Source organism: Rhea americana, unplaced genomic scaffold, assembly GCF_003343005.1.
Source record: "Rhea americana isolate MKP2758 unplaced genomic scaffold, rheAme1 scaffold_74, whole genome shotgun sequence".
Taxonomy (NCBI): domain Eukaryota; kingdom Metazoa; phylum Chordata; class Aves; order Rheiformes; family Rheidae; genus Rhea; species Rhea americana.
The window spans coordinates 2,613,753-2,637,388 of record NW_028186912.1 but is presented as its reverse complement, the minus strand read 5'-3'; the positions used below and the strand labels follow the sequence as shown (position 1 = coordinate 2,637,388).

Sequence of the window (23,636 nt, the reverse complement as noted above, 5' to 3'; positions counted from 1 at the left end):
CGCCGCGCCGCGGGAAGGGCGATGGGATGCTTGGCGGGCGGGGGGAGCCCTGCCCGCCCTGCCGCCGCCTCTGCCCGGCAGAGCGGGGCCGGACTGGGGCTTCTGCGGGAAGCGGCGCCGCCGCCGGGCGTTAGCCCGAGCCGGGGAGGCCGGGGGCGGTGAGGTTGTTCCGCCTGCGCTCGGGCGCTGCGCCTGTGCTGGCTTTAACCCTCCCAAGCAGCCGCTGGAGGGAGCGGGCGGCGGCGGCCGTGCTGTGCGCGCCGCTCATCCCGGGCGCCCTGGAGGGAGAGGAGCCGCGCTGCGCGTCCGGGGGCCCGGGCGAGGCCGCCGGCGTCCCGCTCCGCCCCGCACCGGAGGCGCCTGGGGAGGCTGCCCGGCGGCGGGGGCGCGGGCGCTCTCGGGGCGGTGTGCTGTCCCCTGTGCATCCCCAGGGTAGGTGGTGGTGGTGGATGGGCTCCCCTGCTGCGTTGCTTGTTCTGGGGTGCGATGCACTGTGTGGGGCCTGCTCTTTTGTGGTCATTGCAATGGTTTGGAAGAGACAGTGCTGGCTGCAGAACAGGAAGCCTCTGAGGAACTGAGTCATATGTCCTCCTGATGGTCACAGTTGTGTCCTCTCAAATATCTGCAAGTCTCTTTGTGTGTACCTCTTGCCACTTCCATGCACATTAGTCCCCATGGACAGACCTTCCTGGAAGTTGCTCTGTCTGGTGTTAGGTCTGTTTAAAGGGGGCAGAAAGTCAGCTGTGCATTTAACTATGTGCTTGGACCTCACCTCCACCTGCCTCCTCCTCAGTCTCCTCGCAGGTACTCCAGGAAATAAGATGCTTTGCTTGCTTGCATGCTGCCAGCATATCATGTAAGAGATCCCTCTGCTCACAGCCCCAGGAGCTCTTTGCTGAATTTGGGTCCTGCCCTGGTTGTCTGCACAGCACCCAAGCAGTCAGTTACTATGTTGTGCTTTACAAACTCCTTTGTGTACCCCAGCACCCTTTGGGGGTCCTCATGTCCAACACTGCCATTGGGCTTGGGACTCTTTTTCCCACCAGAGAAGGGAGTGGGGAACATCTGTGGAGAAGCCTTTATTCCAGCCCTTTGTTTCTTGTGGCCTGCAAGGATAGTAGCTGGTGGCTCTTTCAAGGAGCATGGTTGTGTGCCTGGCACAGTTTGGAGCCCCTGATGCTTTCTCAGTTTGTGGTGAGAAGGATCTCTGATGCATATAGGCCTGGACACTGGCAGGATCCATCCCACTTTCTGGAACTTCCACTGAAGCTGCTTTCCTGTGCTTTTTCCAGACACTCATTCCTGTCCCACCTGCAACTGTTGTTGTTGGAACTAATATAGTCGTTTTGTCAACTCATTCAAGCAGTTTTCCTTGTGACATCCTCTGGCTCCTTAGGAATCCTTTTTTGCAAAGCTTCTAGATGCTGAAAATCTTCCCCTGGCATATCAGAGTTGTATACTGCATGAGATGAATGTCAGGCAGTAATTAGAGACTGAATATGCAAGATGACAAATTGACTATATTTGGCACTTCAAAACTTCTCAGTGCTTGTGTTCTTAGTAATTTTATTTGAAATGGTCTGGTATTTGAAAGTAGAAAATTGAAAGTGCATCTTGTCAAGCTAGCTGGCATTTCCMCCTAGTCCTTCATTAAGTGATTAAAAACATCTTGGAGTAAGGGAGGTGTATGGTGAAGGAGATGGCAGACTCCAGTTTCTTTTAATCTGACCAGCTGTGCCTGTGGAAAGAAGCTCCTGCTGACTGTCAAGAGTGCAATCCAGGGGAAAAACTGATATGATAAAGAATGGGAATGAGCACAGAGGTGTGAGTGGAGAAGGAAACTAGATGTAATAGGGAGTAAAAGGAAGGAGAGGAGACAGAGTTTTGACAAGGCAGTTACACTGAATGAAGTTAAAAGGACTTCTCCCTCTAGGTAGCTTGTCCTATCAGTTACCATTAAACAATTCATTGTTTGATTTTTGAACTTGGAAAAAATCATAAATAGTGGCAGCAGCAACTTTTTAGTAGCAGTTAAATTGGAGATATTGGAGGGGATGACATTTTAATAGAAAACTATAGGACAAGGATGGCTTGTGGCTTCTAATGGGGTTGCTATTGTGGACTAAAATAGATTGTGTGGGGTTTTGTTTGTTGTTGTTTTTGAATGACTACACAGATTACATCTGTTAGCAATGCAGGGATGGGACCTGGTGTGAGAAATGTAGAACAGAGGGACAGAAGTGTTTTACTACTTCCAGTACTTTTATTTTTCTTTTAATACTCAGTTCCTGAATTTATATGACTGCATGAGGCTCTCAAATTTCATGTGGGTAAGGGAGAGTAAATTTATAGCCCTGCTGGTTGCAATGGAAATCCTGGAAAATGAGCTCTGAAGGCTCAAACTAGAAAACAAAGTCCCAGTTTCATAATTAAAAAAATATTAAATTCCTGGAGTTCTCCCTAATGTGAGTGTTATTTTTGTGTATAACACTTAATACAACTAGGATGTTGTTTCCTATTCTATCTACCTGGCATGGGCCAGAATTACAAAAGCATATAAAGCACTGTATCATGCAAGTTAAGTTCATAACCAGACTTCTCTACAAGCTGTATTGCCAGTTCCCTATCCCTTGTACTTAACTGCCTCCACTTTTCTGAACTTTGTTCTTGCAGTTTCTGACCTGGTATTTCCATGCCTGCTCTCAAGTGATAGGTAAATCCTACCTATAAAGATTATTCTCTTATGTGTGCATGTGGAGACATGTGATCTAATGGAAGTCTTTCAAACATACAGTCAATATAGGGCCTGCATCCTTATTACAGTACTTTTTCTTGAAATTCAAGAAATAAAGCTTAATCTTTCCTTGGGTTTACTATTAAAATTTGGTGGTAGCATAAGTGAAATTAGTCCTCCTTTGGACTTTGCAGCATAAAATCCATGTCTTTCATCTTCAAAGCCACAACAGACTGTTCTCAATGTTCCTTTTTTGTGGCATGAAAGAATTAAAAAAAAAATGCTTCATTTTTAATGTGTGTTTTAACTTAATCTCATAACAAGAAGATTAGTGAAAGAGAAGCAGGCACTGTGTTGGAGCAATGAAAACAATTTTTTTTTGAAGTGCTAAAATATTGAGCATTTTTTCACTTCACATTGTTTCCTTTTGTCCTAATTAACTTGTATATATTTCCATGTTTTATTCCCTAGAGGGAATTGCAAAGAAAAAGATTCAGACATCTCTCTAATTATAGTGTATTCCTGTTATAATGGTTAATGTACCTCAACAGAAAAATATCTTAAGATAGCCATGTCTGAAAATGGCTGGAAATGGGGTTTTTGTATTTTGGAGGCCCTTTATTCTGTTCTGTGCTGATGTTGGTAGGTCAATGACTTTGAACCATATCAGATCAATTATGAAAATGGTGAGAATTTTCTAGACATCAGGGAGTGTGTGTAGTATAACTAATAAAATTGCTTCTGATAACRTGGGGAAGACCAGCAGAATAGAGGAAGGAGGAGTGACCAATATAATTCATTTTCTGTGTTCAGAAATACAGCCTCCAAATGAGCTCAAAATTGACAGTAAACTTAGTTAAAGGTCTTCAGTTTGAAAATTTGATAAATTTTAATGTCTTTCTTGACARGCTGTCCTTTCCCTAGTGTTCTTTGTGAACTTTTTTCTCTCTAAAGTGAAGCTTCTAGTCTTTATGATTGCACTCAAGAGTAGTGAAGAAACACTTAAGACTAAAAGACTGTTACAATTAATGCAAGTCCCTTACTTCTGCTATCTGAGATGAGTGGCTGAGATGCTTTGTGCTTTCCAGCAAAGGCTGCTCCACGCAAAACCATTTAGAGGCCAATTTCCTTGCCCTTCCATGCCTGTCCAGTCTTGCTTACTGTGTGTTTTACCTGCATGCTGTTATCTGCTTTCTCCCATGCTGTTAAGAGGTCAAAATTGATTTGTAGCAGTAAAACATTGATTTCAACATTCATGTGTCTGGCTATGCATTTCTTTAAATGGAGCCCTGCTCTTAAAGGTGACTATGTAAAAGAATGTCTTAATGGATTGCCTTGTGTTGCATACAGATATTTATGTATTTTAGCAACTAAAGTATAGTGGGTTTTTTTTTGGGGGGGGGAGTCACCCCTGTGGTGTACTGAAGTTACTGGGGAATAACATGAAGCTTTTTGYGGCTGACATGCTCAGCAGAAATCACAGAATACGTAGTTCTTCTTGTGGAGTAACTGTTGTTGAGGTGTGTCTGAGGAGGAGTCTGACTTGACTTTCAGCTTCCAATTGTCTGAATTAGGAGYAGGGCAGTAGAAGCCAGTAAAGCAAAGGCTGAAGGTTAATAAAACAGCAGCAATTAAGCCAAATGCCTACTTTCATCTCTGATGCTTCTCCAATTCCTATATTCTTCCTGATGTATCCAAGTCAGACAAAGAAGTCTGTCCTGGAAGATGCTGGTGAGTGTAAGAAGGCATGTTTAAATACTGCAGTATGGGCTGACTTTTGTTTAAAAGGACTCTTAACTACTCTCTGGACAGCAGGTAGCTTTTTCATGGTCCAGCTAGATATGCTGTTTTCCATAGCCTGTAATTCCCCTGGGTTCCCAGTTAGCTTTTTGTAGATGGTAGCTTCTTGGAGAGATGCCTCCTTGGTTGCTAGCCATTGTGATACGGGRTGCAGGTAGCCATCCAACCCCTGTAAGCTAGAGTGTCAGAGAAATACAAACTTCCTCATGGGTAGTAACAGAAATAACTTTGCTAGAGCTCTCTTTGTTAGAGCACTCTTCTAACTTTCGGTCAGGCTTTTCCTGCTCATGTTTGTCCACATCCAGCAGACTTCTCATGCATGTTATTGTGCACAGAAAGCTGTTCTTGGCTGCAGCACTAGTTTGTTTTCTTTTGTCTTGCTTCTGAATTTAGACTCTTTTGGGCTTTATAGGCTTAGCTTTCTGGGAACCACCTTTGCTATAGTACTTTTTAAAGCTTTATTGCAGCCCATACAAAGGATTTGGGAGCAGGGAAAGTCAAAAGGAGGTGTGGTAGCAATATGCCTACCAGCTCTGATTACAAAAACAGTGGAACTCAAGGTATGCAGTCTTTATTTAGCATGGCTTTCTTTTTTTATCTTTTCAGAACAGGACCAAAGATCTTCTGTCCTTGCTTCTGCAGTTATATAGGACAGGAATCTATTTAGGGAGAGAGTCTGAAAGGTCTCCTGCCTGGTGAAGGAGAAGCAAGATTTATATGCTTGAAAAGGTAGGTATTGGAAGATTTCTTTGGTTAGAGTCCAGTAGGTATCAGTACTCATTTGGATTAAGTTTCTTTTTTCAACTGTATATTATTTTCCAATTCTCCTTCAGTGACAGCTGTCACTTCCTGGAAATTCACTACAGAACCTTCTCCTAGCTTCCTTTTTCTTTTCAAGCTGAAAGTCTCCTTGTTGCAAAGATTCAGTCTTTGAAAATGTCTGACTAAGACTGTGTATCTAAAGAAACAATTCAGCTGCCTAACAGTAATTGTGGAGATATTACAGTGGTTTTCAATCTAGCTGTAAAGTGAATGTTGTCCCTTCATCTGTATTCGATGACAGTCAACTTAATTTGGACCTTTATTCCATAATGGAGATATTGCAAAACAATGTATGAAGAACATCCAATTCTAATAGGCTGCATAATCTATTTACAGGAGTGAATRTTATAGTTAGTGCTGCTGTTTGCTCCTTTTAACTTGTAGTTTTTTTTGTGTTCACAGATCTACTATAGCTTTCTGTCCCTGAATGTTATCACGGGGGGAAAGAAAGGCTCATCTACTTGAGGAGATTCTCTTGTAATGTATCCAGGGGCTATTCCTGCACCAGGAGGTGAAGGAAATAATGGACGTCATGGAAAACTTATTTTTTCCCTTTTTGTTTTTGGAGCTGTCCTGCTCTGTGCTGGATTCCTGCTTTCAGTCTTTATCCTACAGTCATGTCCATCTGGAACCTTCAGTGACTGCAATGGGGTCCTTAAGGCTACTGGGCCTCTGCTGGCTATAACTGGACTAGTTTGTGTTTTATTGGCACGATCAAGGGCCAGACTCTATATAAGACAGAGACAATTGCAAAATGAGCAGGTATACAGCCTTGTTTTTTGTCGAGGGAACTGTCAGTTTGCCCAGTTTCTTATATTTGGATTCCTGTTCTTAACTAGTGGAATGCTAATTAGCATCCTGGGCATTTGGGTTCCTGGCTGCAGCCCCAGCTGGCAGAGTGCACAGCACAACCACACCAGCAACCCTGAGGTGGACCTGCAGGGGTGTGGATTCCTGTCTCTGCAAATCATGGGCCCTTTGATTGTGCTCACTGGATTATGTTTCTTTGTGATAGCTCATGTTAAAAAGAAACAAAACTTAAATCTCAATGAAGAGTCTTGTGAAAATGAAGAACATCTGCAGAGTCCAGAATCTTTTCAAGTTACYGTAGGTGGGTGAATAATACATGAACTTTGAATTTTTTTCACTACTTTACCTCTGGTGAATTTTACTTGTATTGACTCTACATGTCTTAATTCTGACATGTCAAACCAGTCTTGCATGTTTTCCTGAAAGGTCACTTTTTTTTTTGAAGGATAAAACTACTCCTTTGGCATTAAAAGAATTGTCAGAATGTTGTGCGAATGAAACCATGTAGTCTAGTACAAATGAGTCCAATCCTATTCCCTTTTTCAGAGTGTAGTTTACATTGTAAACCACAGGTCTAATGACTTCTGTGACTGCATTCAAGATTGAGTTCTGCTGACCCTTTAAATGGGAGAATTGGACTCCTATACATCATACCATATTTCTCTGAATAATGGCCACATCTTCCATTAGTCAGATGTAATAGCAAGATACTGCTGTTAATTCTGTAATACCTGAATGAATACATTCTGTTAGCAGGAAATGCTCCCCTGCATATCACACTGCACTGAATACTCCATGAGTACATTCTGTGTATAGACTTTTCTGATACTTTCTAGCTCTCAGAAGGAAGGAGTAATGAGTTGGTCATAGCATTGCTCAGTTGTCATCTGACTAGAACTGAAGCCTATAATGCACAATTCTTTTTCTGCCTGCCAAAACCAATGTTCAGACCTGTAAATTGATTTGCAGAGAAGGTGAAGGTTTGATGTCAGTTTCAGGAAAAATTAATGAATTTAATATTTTGTTGTAACACTGGAATAGATGTGGACAACATTTCATAAAAGTCCTATACTACATATGAGGAGAACTAAATACTTGCATATCACTTCTGTGGGCTTACTTTAAGGATATGGTTTGCATATCTAGCTTCTGAAGACAGCCAATAGTGAAGAGACTAGTATCTTGTAGCTAGGTGGAACATTTTTTTTTTTTATTCTCCCCTTATAGTTGTATTTTCTAGATAAAATTTTCCATTTATGATCTATCTCAGTTTTGGGATAATTTCGTTTCTGAATGCAGTTCCCACGCACTTCTGTGGCCGAGAATATAACAGTTCTGTATGTGGTATCATTGTGCTTAAAGGTAGGTAAATACAGATACTATAATACTGAAGACAGGAAACTTCCTTCTAGGATATGGTTAGGATAGAGTGGTGCTGGGTTTTTTTTTTCAAGGATAGTAATTAGTGGGTGGGGGCTTTTCTCTTCTCCTCCATCCCAGGTGATGCTGTAATGGTATTCCCGCCTCCACCACCTCCTTATTTTGCTGACTCTCTGTCACCAACTGTGACTCACTGTCTCATGTCAAGTGGTTTGCCTGCAAGTGAAAACCCTCCACCATATCACACTATCTTCTGTGATCGGTAAGACTTTTCTTGTTCATACCTGGAAATCCAAGATGTTCCTCAAGGTATCTAAATGTTGTTAACTTTCTACTAGGCACTACAAAGTCTTTTTATGCATCACTGGATTACTCAGATATCTTACTATAACTCACATTAAAATATTCTGTGCAAAAGGAGAATCAAAACCAAAGTGCCTGCAGGGAGGTTAAATTCTTACTAGATCATAACTGAAAAGAATTTCTAAAGTGAAAAAGCCTTAAATCAGTGGCCTTATCTACATATTCTTAGGTTACTTCCATGGACTTACCAAGAGAAGGTGCCCCTGATGGCAGTGCCCCTACAGCATGATATACATTGCTGGATATTAGGAAGCCTCTGCACAACCCAACCAGYGGATATGTGAATATGACACCTATGCCCAGGCCCTGCAGAGCTTGAAGAGCTATTCTAGCACATCCTGCTCTTGCTGAGACCTGTGCCTCACTTTCCTTGGGGGAAAGAGCCTTGCTGGCCTGCCCTCTTCCTGCTGGGGCTGTGTTGTGATAAATAATACCATTACACTGAAGAGCAGGAGGTTCCATGGTGCTTGAAAACAAGCTGCAATGCTATTGCATATCAAGATAAACTTACCTTTGGCCCTATGCAGCCTCAGTGTAACCACTCTTCCATACACTGAGTACAGGTGACAAGCTAAATGCTGCTACTAAGCCCAGGTGGCAAGAGTTGCCAATTCAAGCACTGTCTATATCACAGGAACTTGGAGGGTCATTTCCCCCTCTGTGATTGGGAAAGAAGGGGGGAACCACCCCACACCTCCATCAAAAAAAAAAAGAAAAAAAAAACTTTTTATGGCTACCAATGGAGAGATTTTCCTAGTGTGTTCGGGATGGTTTTCAAACAGGAAAAATTACACACCTAACATCTAGGGAAGGGACACATTCCCACTGACTCAGATTCAGCTTGAGGTTGATGGCTTCTGCTGATTAAACCATAACTGTATACATACTTAAATGTCCACCATTTTTCTAATTAAATTATTTCTGAGAGTATTTTGTTTGTAGCCAATGGGAATCTGTTGGTTCTTCTACCTGGTGTTCTACACGTGCTAACTCAGGGTGAGGAGGGTGGATGGCAATGTGAGACTGATGGGGCTGATTAAGCAAAAACACTTTCCAGAAGCCAGTGACTCCTGTGATGGGGCATGAATTGCTGGGGGGTGGGGATGACTTCATTTTGTCAAGTTCAAAAGCCTTTGCTGGTTTTCAGATTGAGTGTAATATGTCAGCTGTAAGCTATAAAACATAACTTGTGTATTATTGCAATATAAGGTCACTTACAGCTAGCAGAAACACCAAAGAGCATACAGCACATCCTGCCCCTAAAAAACAAAAAAGTGGGGGAAGAAAAGAAGCAAAAAAGCTAGTCTTATGACCCTTAGACTTCATATGAGTTTCTTCCTACTGGTGCCCATACCAGGTGCCCCTCTTCCCCTGACCTCTTCCTCTATACAATTTCTCGTGGCTGGATCAGTTGCCTCAACACAGGGATGTCCTCTGTTGAGGCTCAATCTCATGTATGACCCCATTAACTCACAACTCCATACCTGTCTAGACTTTCTGGATCAWGAGCCAAGGAGGTAGTTTGTAGCTCATCGTGTTGGGGCCGTTTCTAGTTGGTTATGCATTGCTAGTGGGACTAAAACACTTCATCCTTGGATGTGGAGAGCCTGGAGCTCCTGCTTTGGTGGTCTGTGGCTGGGGTGCTCCACTTATTACCATTTCCTGCTCTGCAGGGTCCTTGCAGATACTCTGTGAGTTGGCATTGCCTCTGAGTGGCTCCTCATCCATGCTCTGCCATGGCTCAGCACCTGATAGAAGCTAAGGCATCATGACTAGCAAACTAGTTCTTTGCTCCTGTCTTGGAGGAGAAGCAGTGGCCACATTCCTCTTTAAGTTAATGCTATGGTTGAGGATCTCAGTCTCTGGAGAGGAGTGTTGGTTTCATAGCTGGGCAGTTACTGGGCAACTGAAATTTGCCTTTATCATCTACTGCCCTGTGTACTATCAGCAAGTGCTGTAGGAAAGGCTGTGTTGAAGCTTGCAGGAGGCTAGGTCACAGCCTGATCCTAGGAGTGGTTCCCTTTTTCCTGCAATCTTTTAYGTGGTGCTTCAGAACTGTGTCCTGTAGCATGTTCTCTTAAGATTCCCTGACTGGACTCTGTCCTTTCTCTCTTAAACACACACACCAACAACAGCACTAAAGATGAGGTGACTACGTTGCATTCCTGCTCCTTAGACAGTATTTTGGGGGGCACAGATGTACACAGAAAGGTATGAATCAGCTCTAGGAGCAAGTCATAAGGAAAGAGGATTTTTTTTTCCTTTTCTTGGGAAGCAGCTGAGGTCTGTTATGCACTGAGGTCCAGCTATTGCCTGGCTTCAGGGTGAAATGATCAAGCTACCAGAGAACCACTGGTGCAGCTGATCCAGATCTAGTTATGATAATTAGAGGAAGGCAGTGAACACCTGGCTTCTGTCTTTGACTGTCACTGTGAGCTTGAGCAGTCTATTGCTATCTAGTTGCTTCTGTTTCTCCAGCTCTGAGTAGAAATGCTGCTCCTTACGCATCTCATAAATTGCTGTAAAACTTAATGAAAAATTTAAGTTACCTTTCATTTAAGATCTCAGAGTACGAAGGACTGTGATATTAGTGATGCAGTTCTAGGTCTAGAAACAGTATTTCATAAGAGAAGAGGAAAGCATGGATGTTGTAGACTACAAAAAGGAAGCTACATTAGGAGCAAAGGATTGAAAGAAGAATTAATGAGATTGTGAGACAGCCCTGCCAGAAGCAGCTAATACTATAAGCCCTCCTGTGGTTGATGATGTGAGAGGTTAGAAGGGAGCTTGTTTGCCCTTCCCCTCTGAATAATGCAATTTTTACATGAGTCATAATGGAGCCCATAGTATGCAATCCTAATGCTTATGCAAGTTCTTTGCTTAGGGGTGTATTACGGAGTGTGTGCATGCATGTATGCTTTATATAAGTCAGTGGAATTTCGCTCCCTATAAAGAAGTGAATTATACTAATATGCAATTTTGTGTTTTATAGATTACAACTTGCAGATGATGAAAGAACAGTTGCTGTTAGAGACTATGAAACCATATATACAATTTCTGGCAGCAGTTCACCTTCAGGTATTTTACCAATGCTGTATCTCTCCTCTGAATCGCCTCCAAAATATGAAGAAAAAGAAGCATCAATAACAAATAATGAATATTCTCCATCCTCCTCTTCATCATCTTCATCCATTTCCTTAGCCACATCTGACACCAGCTCACAGAGAACTGTCAACTAACTTCATTTTTAAATGAAATTGTAACCTCAGATTTAAAAAATTTAATTTTATTTACATTTTATAATAAAAGCAATAATGTTGGCTGCGTCTTAATTTTTCATCAAAAAGCCTAAGTGATGAATTTAGTTTTTCAAGAAATATTAGATAATGATGGKCTTCTGAGCAAATGGTTTGAAGAGATTTAAATCACTGCAATAATGTTAAATGTTCATCTTATTCTGTTACAACTTTAGTTTCTATTTTTAGTTATTATTTATATAATGGAGGCACTAAGAGACAAATTCTTTGCTTATTTTAATTAAATCTGGCTGGAGCTACAAAAAAATAAGGAAGTGGGTTTTTTTTCTATTTTTGTGTGATGTTTCTGGAAAATACTTGTTTGCAAAGTTACTGACTTTATATATAGTCTGAGAGSATCATGAATCTGTAAGATGTGCACCAAATATGGAGAACTGAAATGAGTACTTTTTGGTCTGCCTGGTAACAAACACATCTTAATTTAGACCCTCTCTGGTCATTATGTAAGTATAATCCCCCTGAAAATCAGTTTTAGCSATCAGTTAAGAGCCCTAAGGCAAAGCTGAGGGTAGTTAATAAGCTAACAGTTTAACTGTGGTAACGAGTGATTTCATGGGGATTGTGCTATTATTATATATCATCACTCACAGTTTATACAAGCAGTAATGATTTATTTTGTGAGAGTGAGCTCCATTTAACAACAGTATTTTCCAGGAGCAGAGATTACTTATCAGCAAATGGCTCTTTCCTGGAAATGCAGACAATGCACATTTTTAACTTACACAGCACTTCAGACCTTTGAAAAATACAACCCTCTTTTAGTGTATTTGTCTGTGCAACCCCTAAGTTAGCAGCAGCCCCCTTCCACCAGGATGATAAATGAGAACAAGTTTTAGTTTACTTTATGAATGTTTACACCCATTCCTAGACTGAAGGATTTATTGCTAGTAGATCAGGATGATTAGCAGGAACTGAGTTGCTGCTAACTTCTGACACTTTATGACTTGGTTTGAATCCTGCTGCAACCCCTGATTTGAGAACAACTCCCTTTTTTGGGGGGGAGGGAGGGGAGGGCAGAAGCAGAAGGTGGCAGAGTTACTATTTGAGCTTGGTTCTGCAAGGTGAACTTAACAGAGTAAAAACATCTTACAAGAATTACCTCTGTGTTGTTTGATCAAGTTCCTGAACACCTGCATGCTCTAGGACTTCAACTACAGCAAGACTTGTGTTTACCTTGCTGAATTTTGGGGAACCTGACTGCAACAGAATAAGCTTTGAACTAAGCACCCAGGTTCCCCTCTGTACCTCATGTCATTGTCTGTGAACATGCCTCTTGCCAGCACCRTTCTCTGGAAAGATGCTTACGAGCTCCTGCCTTTGGCCATTCACTTCCATCTCTGCAYTGCTGCCTCAGCTGTGCTGGAGTGGCTCTTTGTAGGGCCACACAAAACCAAACAAGCTGGTCAGGGGCTATATTTAGCCAGCAATAGAGCTGAGGGGCTGATGCATGCAGAGTAATGAGCAAGCACAGCAGGGAGAGAGATTTAGTATGTGGGAGCTGATTAGACTGGCATGACTCAGCCACAGAAAATGTTCACAGAATGACATTTGAAGACAGAGATCTATAAGAGCCAGCATGCTTTCTGCTTCTTCTTCCTTTCCTCCAGTTTTTGTACATAGTTATTTTTAAAGGTTGCTCTTTCTTAAATGCCTTCTGAATTAAAGCTGTGGTTTTCTTTTTTTCTTCTTTTTTTAATGCTTGTGTTTCTAACCTGGTTTCTTCATGCATGAAGAAACCTGCATGCTTCATGCATACAAAGCCTTGCACATGTGAAAGGAGCTTTTCTCTGATTCCATTTCTGTCATGCTGTTATATAATGAGTGCAGAAGCTGGGGTATTTTACCTTAAAAAATCATATGCAGACAAAGACCCATGAGGGCTTTGTTCTGTTGTTGTTCTGTTTACATTACTGATGAACACTCATTTGTTGAAAAGCCAAAAAAAAAAGTGCTTAAAAACAAATCTGCTTTCATTATTCTGCAATCTTTTTTCTTAAAAAAAAAAAAAAAAAAAGATACAGCCATGTCTGATTCCTATCTATAATGTTATTAACCTTTTGTGCTGTCTGCAATTTGCTCATTCAGTTGTTCACAAGAAATACCCAAGAGACTAGGCAAGTCAAGTAAAACATGTTGACTCTGAGCTGAGTCCTCGGGATGGATCATTTCATTTGTAAAAAAAAAAAATAAAAATAAAAATTAAAAATTAAAAAAGCATGCTTTTTAAAGCTGATGGCCAGACTCTTCAGACAACTNTAAAAATTAAAAAAGCATGCTTTTTAAAGCTGATGGCCAGACTCTTCAGACAACTGAATGCATCTGAATTTAGAGAGAGAGGTAGGTGTTACTTACCTCTGGAAGAAAGAAGGGGGGGGAGAAAAAAGGCTTGAACACAGAATTTCCCTGTATATTGTTTTGAGAGAATACTTAGTAAATAGTTCAACTTACAACTGTGTAAGCATTTTTTTTTCTTTTTCACTTCAAGGGTTATTCCTTTAAAACTCCCTGGATTATGTTGGGGGCATCTCCATAACCAGCTTAACACAGAGAACTAACACAGCCAGGGCAACAGTATTTGCTTACTGTGTTGTCAAAATCTATTTGAGCAAGGTTAGAGAATGTGATTAAGAGGCTGGCCGATCTGCCTCCACCACTGATGACTACCACTGCATGAACAGCATTAGTGGGAGGAATTTTTGACGGGGGGGGGAGTAGGGGTGAAGTGTCTATATTAGAAAGGAAGCAACACATTGTAAAACCATAAAAGTAGCTTAAAATAATACTGAATAGCATTTTTATTGAGGAAGTAACATGCTTTACTATCACACTAATGGTGCTATAACCCCCTTTCTGTCCTAAGGTTAGCTAAAGTGTTTAACTTGACATACAAATGCCAGGGAGCAAATCAAGTTGGTTACTGATTCCCACTTACTTAAACAGGCGAAGTGCGAGGTAAGGACTGCTTATCCTCTGTAGGTGAAGTTAAGGTATATCTTCATTGCTGACTGCACTGACATTCTCTGCTTTGGAACACTACAATTATTTGCATGTGAAAAGGATCCAAATATATAAGTAGGTACCCCTTCCCTAAGATAGATCTTTCTTACTGCATCACCACCACTTAGAAGATATAAAAATTAACTCATCTGAAAAACTGAAATTGCAGAGATCTCTAAAATAGTGCTGCATTATCAGGATAGCTGCACATATACACTGTTAGATTGCACTCACCCACCTGGCCGTTTGCAGTTTGTAAATCTGTCCTTTGGTGGCAAATGTGAAAGATTTCTGAAGTACAAGAGAAATTCCAATTCCTGCTTAGTCAAACTTCTAAATAAAAATCTAATAATCTAAATAAAATCCCGTGTCCTTTGCTGTTTCCTTAAAGTCTTCCATTGGAAGAGGGAGTCTTGCTATCCACATTCATTGCTCTGTTCCATCTCTCCCACTATCCCTTTTCCATCATATCTTTTAAAACAGGGATGATCATGGTCTGTATACTCATGGGTCATTTCTGTGTCCAGGCAGATACTTCTAACACCTCCATGTTTCTGCAGCAAACATGCCAGCCTTCATCTAGATCTGTGCTCTTTCCTCTATCACACACATACATCTGCGTACCTACTTGCAGAAATATCTTTAGTTTATTTGTCCTGCTGACAAGACAGCATTCCCTAGGAACAGATAAAAATACCTTGTAGGCTAAATATGGTTTTGGGCTGTTGGCTGAACCTGCCCATTTCAGCATATTCACTTTTTGAAACTGGCAKTGCCATGGTATGGGACTCACTCATGGTTGTTCTTTAAGTACTAGTTTAATACACACAATTTGTAATTTTCGCTATAGATGCCAAATACAGTATCCTTCCTCTACGAAAAAGTCCCTCTTAATAGAATCATGGGCTCCTTTATCTCCTTTTAACAGAATATCCCATTATGAGGGGATGATAATTTGAACCTATTCTTTTGAAAGCTGATCAACATGCAATATCGTAATATAACTTAGTTTTATTTTATATGGCATCTTTTTAATGCTCTATAACTAGGTCCCTGACTATACTACACACATGTAAGAAAACATAACCTTACTAAGACAGACTTATAATGTGAAGAACTATGTAAATTTAGTAACAGAAGGAGAGGAGGAAAAAAAAAGATTAAGTGAAGGTCTGTCAGTGTTTATCAGGATGACTCTTGAAAAAGGTTAGAGAATTGAGGAAGTGCAAAGCACTACAAAAAATCTGCTTCCAACAGCAAGCACTACATGAGAAGACTGCAGCAGTGGCAGAAAATTATGCTGAAGAACAGAAAGCAAAGCAGTGCCACACTGAGAGGCTTGGGTTCAGGTGTAAGGAAGCAGACTAGAACAAAACTGCAGCAGTATCTGAAAACAACACCTATTTTGAAAGAAGATCCTGAAATGAACCAGAGAACCACTTGAAGAGAGTGGGGATGTAGTCTCCTGCTTGTCTGCATGACAAAACTGATAGTAATCTTCTGCGTGATATAATGATCATACCGTAACTAAATCAGAAAGATTTTAGAAACCTCACCAACTTAGTCCAATTCATTAGATTTTTACAAAACAGCTTCAATTTATTTAGCAGTTATTCCAGATAAAAGGGATTCATTTAGTAAATCACCATCATTAAATGAGTTCCCAGAATATCCATTTACTCAACAAAGCAAAGTATTGCCCCCCCCCCAAAAAAAAAAAAAAAAAAAAAAAAACACTCAGACTTTGACAGCAACCTGAATGCAGCACTGGTATCGGAATGTAATGGGAGAAACATGGGAAGGATTAGAGAATATTATATACAAAAGATTAAGAGTGCAGTTCACAAGGAAAAGTTGAATTTTAATTTAGATCCAACTGCACCAAATATTAAGAAATATTTTTCATTCCATTTTCAAAGTTAAGTGACAAGTGGTGTTAGAAGAAATCACTTAATACCCTTCCCAGTTATACAGTGCACTTGCTTGACAACCAGTAAGATATGTCCTAGGCCAGAGACAAAGGACATAAGCCATGAGATAATGCAACATATAACTTGGAAAATACTGACTCCTGCCAGCATCTAGGGATYATTGTGTAGGACTGAAGAAGTGCTCCAGCACAATGCTGCAGCAAACAGTGGTTGTGCAGTTCTTGAATTAATGAGAGTATGAAGGTGGTATTACATCTGTATACATCATTAGCGAGACAGCTATAAGGATACAACACTGCTTTAAAAAGGATGTTGGAAAACTTGGAAGATTCAGTGAACAGAGACAAAAATAATTCATGATATGGAAAAAAAATGACTTGCAGAGAGCAATAACAGATATTCATTCTATTTAGTTTAACAAATTTAAAGGGGACTTCATTTTGGCTAAAATTACCCATAATGAGAGCTTGTCTGTAAGTTCAGAGCTTTTTCATTCAATTGCTGTAATACGAAACTACTACGCTGTGCACCCTAACGCTTTGATCAAGTGGTGCACAGCACCTTGGCTAAAGCTGGTTCTGAGAGAAGGCCTGATCTTGAGTACATTGGTACGAAAATTGCTGGCACCCTCAGTAACAGAAGAGTTTTAGAAATAGCCATAATACTGACTTTGGCAACTTCCCAGATATCTTTTTAAGGAGACCAGCACTAATATTCCTCAAGGTCCATCTGCTGACAAATGAGGGGAGACAGATACATCTGCAATTGCATTCAGTATCAGTTCTGAATACATTAAGTTCTGTCAGCAGTCAACTTCAGAACTGAACTGCTATAACACTGTGTGATAAGCAYGTAGAATAGACTAAAGGCACCTTTACTAATTTTGAAGAACTAGTCAGAAAAAAAATGCGTTTTCTAGATCTAGGGCAATTTTTATGTTTTAAATCTCAGGATAAACTTGCTTCCACAGAGCTATTAGTAGCAGAAAATAGCATTATACATTCTACCACCTGAGGAATAATCTCTGCATTACTTGTACTCCTCTCTTATGCTAATCAAAGCAGATTGAGTAGTTGAATATTTTTGTTCCTTAAGGAATTACACAGCAACATTCTATCAGAACACTCTAATAGCAATTACTTCAGTTTGAAACTATTAGGAAACAGAAAATCTCAATATCCAATTAATCAGCTTTTTTTGTTTGTTTGTTTTTGTTTTACACTATATGAGATATGGATAAGCAATTCTAGTATATCCTTGCTTAGGGCTTGATCCTGCTGAAGTCTGTGGTATTTACTTCAGTAAGAAAGGAAGGAAACTTGTAGGAATAAATACTCTTCCGCCAACAGCTTGGGTATGCACAGACTACAAACTAGCTGTTGCAAGGATACTATATTAATCTGACCATTATTGTAGTGCCAGTTTCAAATATGAAGCCCCCAAAATTAAGAGAGAATAGAGAATCTATTAGCTATACATTTTTTGTCAGAAAGGAGCTTCAACAGAACAACTGTGATAAAAAATAAATATTCTGGGTACTTCTGAGCACAGAACTTACCTTATGTGACAAGCAGGTCCCAAAGACAACACAAGACTTAACACTGCAGGAAACACTTTCTCATTCCTGCAACTATACGCCACTCAGGGAATGCAGACATTGCTCAGGCTGAATTCTAAAGAACAGGTGGAGATCCCACAACAGAATGTGTCCACAATTAAGGGGAAATTGCAGAGTAATTATGCTACCTTCATATAGCTGAAAAGCTTTGACTTGTCTATATGAACTTCTTTCCTGTAACCTGTCAGGCTGCTCAGCACTCATCACCCTGCTTCTGCTCACTCTCCCACTCAACCCACTAGACCTTACTGGTGAAATATCAGAAAGCTTACTTTGATATTTTTCAGCCATGGAAGTTCTGGATTGCAGAAAGAGCTGCAATACACATCCAGATGTGGCTACAAATGTCACACTTCAGAACACTGTGAAGTGCTCACCATGTTGGTCATGTATTTTCCTGCAGACCTGGATTGTCAGAGTGGTTGCCCAAACAGAGTGAGTGAGYGAGTCATCACAGTGCTATTGACAAAATGTATGCTGTCCATATGTTGGATGCATCAGCTGGCAGGGGGCCCAGGAAAAGCTGTGGTGTCTGTAGCTTCCTTTCTCTCCCATCTGTCATGGGCACAGTGAGGAAGTATCAGTGGGTGCCAAATTAAAGAWGATGATAAACAAAAGAACAAGTAACCATGCAAGGGTGAAGCTGTTTCGGAAGCATTGCTGGTAATTCAAGAAGTCTTAAGTGATCACTTCAAGCCTCACTTGCCAGACCTTTATTCTTCTAAGCAAAGTTTATTCTTTCACATGATGGTCTCTGTTAACCATACACACACAAAGTTCTTGTATAATTAACCTGAACCTTCGACTTTATATGCTCAGCAGAGTCCCTTACAAACACTCTTTCTGTTGAGGCAGAAGATACATTACACTCAGTAATGGAGCAGAACAACAACAATGTAGAAGATTTCTCCCTGAATGTATTTTCTGTCACTCCTTATCAGCCTAACAGATCTGATGTCCTAGTGTCAGATGGTGATAAAGCTGGTGCCACTTTGCTCTTTTCAGGTGTGTTTTTGGGGCTGGTGGGGATCACATTCACCGTGATGGGATGGATAAAGTACGACGGCATTACTCACCTGGAATGGACTCAGTTACTAGGGCCTATTCTGCTTTCTGTCGGGGTAACTTTTATTCTGATTGCTGTTTGTAAATTCAACATGCTTACATGCAAATCCTGTAAAGAAAGAGATGAAAATACATCAGACATCGATCAGACAGCAAGTGGACAGTCCTTTGTTTTCACTGGAATTAACCAGCCTATAACTTTCCACGGTGCTACAGTGGTACAGTACATTCCTCCACCATACCCAGCCCAGGAAGGCATTGCTGTGAATCCAGCCTATCTTCACCCCGTGCTCAGCTGCTGCGTTGCTGGTACCCCTGGTGCCTCAACAATTCCTACCACAGACTCTCCTCAGTTCTGCCCTGCCTATCCTCTTGATAACCCAGCTTTTACACAGGACGAGAACTACGCTACTTACCTCACAGAGGACACAAGGACTCAGAGGTATGTCTTCTGAAATGCCTTAGTATACTTGGATACAGAATTCTGAATATTTTCAAGTGCTAAGCATGATTTCAAAGGAAACAAATGCTACTGCGGGGTGTTATTCTTCAGACTTTTTTTTTTGCTTTATTAATAGTATTTCTAGAGTAAAAACTATGGAGACATACTTTTTCTGGGAAGCATTTTCATCCAAATTAAATTCACTTAGCAATTCCTTTCAAATTTCAATGTACTAATTCTCTTGATATTTTCAAAGATATTACTATACAAGCTCCTGTCTGTGGATATTTTTATGCTTATCTTACAATTCTTTGATGATTCTTGACCAGAAGGTTATGTGTGGATAGAGCATTGCACCTAAACAGAGTCACAGTACAAGACCCAGTGCACAAAAGGTGTTTTTGTGACAATAAAAGATCAGTTCAGTACCAGATGTTCCCCCTGCTAATTATGCAACTTTTTTTCCCCTACTTTTGGGGTATATATAGACCACTGATATTACAGAGTAGCATGAAACTGCTTTATTCAGCTATAAAATAATTTATATAGTTATTTTTAATTATATACTTTCTAGAATATAATTAATTTAGTTCTTTTATGAAAGTGTAGTTGAAAAATTGCTGGCTAACCCACTGATCTCAGCACCATGGGTGACATACACATGCAGTGTGCAAATGCAGGTCACACCTTGACATTATTATATCTTACACAAAGAATACAACAAATGGCTAGATTGCAGTAAAACTTCATTGTGTAGCATTTTCTCAAGCAAAACTTTCACTGAACTCAGGAAGTGCTTTGCCTGGATAAGGATGACAGGACACAGCAATGAGGCTACCACCATGCTTTGTATTTGTTACATTCTTTTGTTCCAGCTCCTCTTTCTATTTTCAGGTCAGAGGACAGTTTTGATGAGCCAGAAGAATTACTAGAAGACTATGCCTGCGATGATCTGTCACCTCCCCGTTATGAGGAAATATACGCACTGTCTTCGTGAAGAGTATAAAATAAGCACGGACAATGGACTGCACTTCCAAGAGATGACAGCTTTTTAAATCCCAAGTATCTTTTCTTCTAAATACTTGCAGGCTAAGCAAGTGTGAACAAGATTTTGGTCCTAATACAGAGTTCAGTATTACCAAAGAYATTTAACCAACTCCTTCTTGCATTTAACCAATCCCCTCTTTTTCTTTCTCAGAATTTGCTAGCCCTTGCTATGCAGCTTAATTATACTCAGGGACCTAAATCCGTATTAGGGTTCCTAAATAAGAAGCCTGAGTTTCAGATCTATTGAAATCAGTGAGAGCTGTGAATGCACAAGGGGGTTGTAGAAGGTCATGATTGCTTCTCATCATTGATTTATTCATCATCTATTTTGCCTCTTAATTGCTCGGGAAACTTCAGAAGTGCCTGAAAGTTTGATCCGCCAGAGTCCCAATAACTTCTTAATTCTGCCTAATTCCTCAGCCTAGCTCACTCGCAAGTAAACCAAGTACTCAGATTAGACTACCTCTGCTTCATTCACTTGCAGGACCCAGTCAGGTACACAGCCCCAGAGCTCCCTGCTTGAATCAGAGAATCCTACAGCAGATGCTGCAACAAGCAGAAATAGTGCTCTCTGCCCATTTTTACACAGACGTCTATGAGATTCTGCATGCATCCAAAATGCAGGTGCTGTAAATTCAGTTCTGTTCTCTGCCTGATGGGATGTAAACCCCTATCTCCCATAAAGAATCCTAATGTTTTATAGCTTAATGTCCCAAATGAAAATAGCATCTTCCTGAAGCCTTAACAGAGATCTGTGATCCTACCTGTTTTGAGGTAGTTACACCCCCTGTCTGCTGCACCCGTACTGCACAGCAACAGCTGTGGCCTCGCAGATGAGCCCTCCTGAGGGCCCTTCTTTTTTCCTTATGGGGCCTAGGCACACAACTCAGGGCTGCAGGTCCCCCTAGAGCACCCACCTGCGTGTAGGCACCTGACTGCATCCTTCAGTGAAGTTTCATGATCAAATTCTCCTTTCAAGACCAGTATGGTTCCAGGCATTGTATTCACAAATGGATTTACAGTCAGACCCAACAAAAGGATGGATATGCATAAGCTCTAAAATCTTACAATCCAGAGTAGCAGTCCTGAAAAGCCTTTCTGGGGAGGGAGGTATCTAAACGCCAGGGCAACGAAAACGCCATAAGTCTTTTCATTTTTATTTTGTATTTCCACACACCTAAAGTTCAGCTTTTGAGTGTGCCTAGAAGTGCCTTGACAAGTCAGTACTTTGTGCAGGAGCCCCACAGCTTTTTCCTACTTATCTCCCTCGAAGGGCTCAAGCCAAAAGCTGCTAGAGGGCAACGGTCACTGTCCAAAGCAAGGGAGCTGTGCTGCTGGTAAGCACTCATGCCAGTCTCCTGGCTTTGAACAGCACGGTTGAAGGCAACAATCAATTTCTGAACGTGTGAACTTTCTCTTATTTGCCAACACAACTGTTTCAGTTCTAGCCAGTCGTCATTAATCTGAGGACTTCCTGCACTCGGAAACAAACTGCATCCAAAGAGGCCCCCGGGAGCTAACACGCCATAGAAACCAGTGTGCGCACCCGGACGCAGCCTCTGAACGCTCAGGCACTTTGGGTTGCCGGCGCCTGGTGCTGAGAGCAGGCAGGCAGATACAGGACCTACGTGGCTGCACAGCTGAAACATACTAAGTACCCACACAGCCTCGCTAGTGATCACGAGACACAGCTCTGGATGGAGAGATGCATTCAGACCATGCACCAGTTACGTGAACCTCCGGATGCACATTGACCTCCCTGTCCTGCTTATTTAGAGGGTGCCAAGAAATCAAGCCTTTTCGGGGGGGCACAAGARACAGCAAGCTGCTAGAGTAAGTGTTGTGCTCTCCACTGTCAGAAATGACACCAACAGTGTCATCTTTGGGACAGGGCATTTAAACTGACTCGAAGCTGGATTAGCAACTGTAGCAGCCTCTAACAGACAGCAACTATTAACCAAGCACAAGGTTTTCTCATTATAGAGGAATATGGGACATAAAGAATTCAGCACCAATAGGTCTGGTGTTAGCGGGTAGCACGTGTAGCTGGGAGAAGGCAGGTACTCTGTTCACCATGATCTCCAGGGGATTAAGTGAGAGATCAGCAGGTCTAAGAACAAGCAAGGCTCTCATGGAATCTCTTGCTCCTCTTCCAGACTTTACATAGAGCTGAACTCATCCTCTGCAGCAGGAAACTGGAAGGTCTCAAATCCCCAGTTAGTTCCACATGGACACATCCCTGCACTTAGTACATAGTTTGCTGACTCCAGCGAGTGCTGCAGGAGCAGAGAGGTCAGGCTTGATGAATTCAACTGCGGGATCAAAATTTCTATCTAATCCCCCCTCCCCTGCAAACAAGAAAATGCCACAAAAAAGTCACAAACCACAGATTTTTTTTTTTTTTTTTTTTTTTTTTGCAAATGCATGGAAAAGCATTTTTCATAGGGTAATCATGGTTTTATTTTTATAATGTCAAATCATGTTGTCAGGGCAAATGCGAGAAATGCAGAATGGCTGCACTGCAGATTACATATGGGTTTTAAAGCTTACTTTTGTAGACATTTTCATTGAAAGAGCCTTGGGTTTCTTTTTAGAGAGAAAGTTGAACAAATAAATTTAAATAATTGTACATTAAAATGGTCTTGACTCACCAGATGAAATCCATCCTGACTCTATAGGAATGCTTTAGCACTGTATAATTATTTGGAAAGTTTTAGCCTGATGACATTTCTTTGCCTTTCTAATTGCTGATTATTGTTTTTAAGAATATGGCAATATTCTGTGAAAGCTTTTGTTCCTCCTCTTTCTTTCTCCTTCTACTTTCCTCTTTTCATTTTAACACCTTTTGCAGTTTTTTGCTTTTGTTACTGTATCCTCAGTGATATAACTGTCACGTTAATTTAACCGTGAGTACTCTGACCACTTATTCGTCCTACAATGAATGAAAGAATAAACATATTTAGCCAGATCTTCAAGCCAGGTAAATTAGCACAGCTTCACTGATTATACCGATTTAAATCCTCAGAGCATCTGGAAGATTATCTTTGAAAATTTGCTCGGTTTCCTTGCCCTTTAAACTACAGCTGTCAATCTATTTCAGCAAAACCACCTTCTCCCAAGCAGCCAGTGCTCTTGCGGACCCCCCAAACGATGCGCCATTTCAGCGAGATGCCCCTTAAATCCCAGCCGCAGGGGCGCGATGTTTTATGTGATTATTCAGCCTCACCTCTTCGAATGGGCCGCTGCGATGTTTCCTTAACCGACCTCACTCACACACGGCTCGGAGGCCCCCGCGCCGCGCGGCAGCCGC

At 41.1% G+C, this 23,636-nt stretch overlaps 2 protein-coding genes and 1 long non-coding RNA gene across 3 annotated transcripts in view; 2 read left to right on the top strand and 1 right to left on the bottom strand.

Annotated features, from left to right (window-relative positions):
- The window catches only part of LOC146585967 (uncharacterized), a 48,125-nt gene extending 24,507 nt beyond the window's left edge, over window positions 1-23,618 (bottom strand). Inside the window, exons 1-2 of the long non-coding RNA XR_014897886.1 lie at window positions 23,553-23,618; window positions 18,849-18,946 (exon numbers count right to left, since the gene is read on the bottom strand). This is a non-coding gene — a long non-coding RNA (uncharacterized LOC146585967). The remainder of the gene's footprint in view (window positions 1-18,848; window positions 18,947-23,552) is intronic.
- TMEM171 (transmembrane protein 171) lies at window positions 5,144-11,229 on the top strand. Its single transcript, XM_085322098.1, has 4 exons — window positions 5,144-5,263; window positions 5,759-6,467; window positions 7,667-7,808; window positions 10,902-11,229. Exons 2-4 carry the CDS (start codon window positions 5,837-5,839, stop codon window positions 11,146-11,148), a joined length of 1,020 nt encoding a protein of 339 aa, XP_085178224.1. The 5' UTR covers window positions 5,144-5,263; window positions 5,759-5,836; the 3' UTR covers window positions 11,149-11,229.
- Window positions 18,648-20,276, top strand: TMEM174 (transmembrane protein 174). The gene is made up of 2 exons (XM_085322099.1): window positions 18,648-19,279; window positions 20,174-20,276. The coding sequence occupies exons 1-2, from the start codon at window positions 18,648-18,650 to the stop codon at window positions 20,274-20,276; spliced, it is 735 nt and encodes a 244-aa protein (XP_085178225.1).
- Window positions 23,619-23,636: the final 18 nt, after the last annotated feature.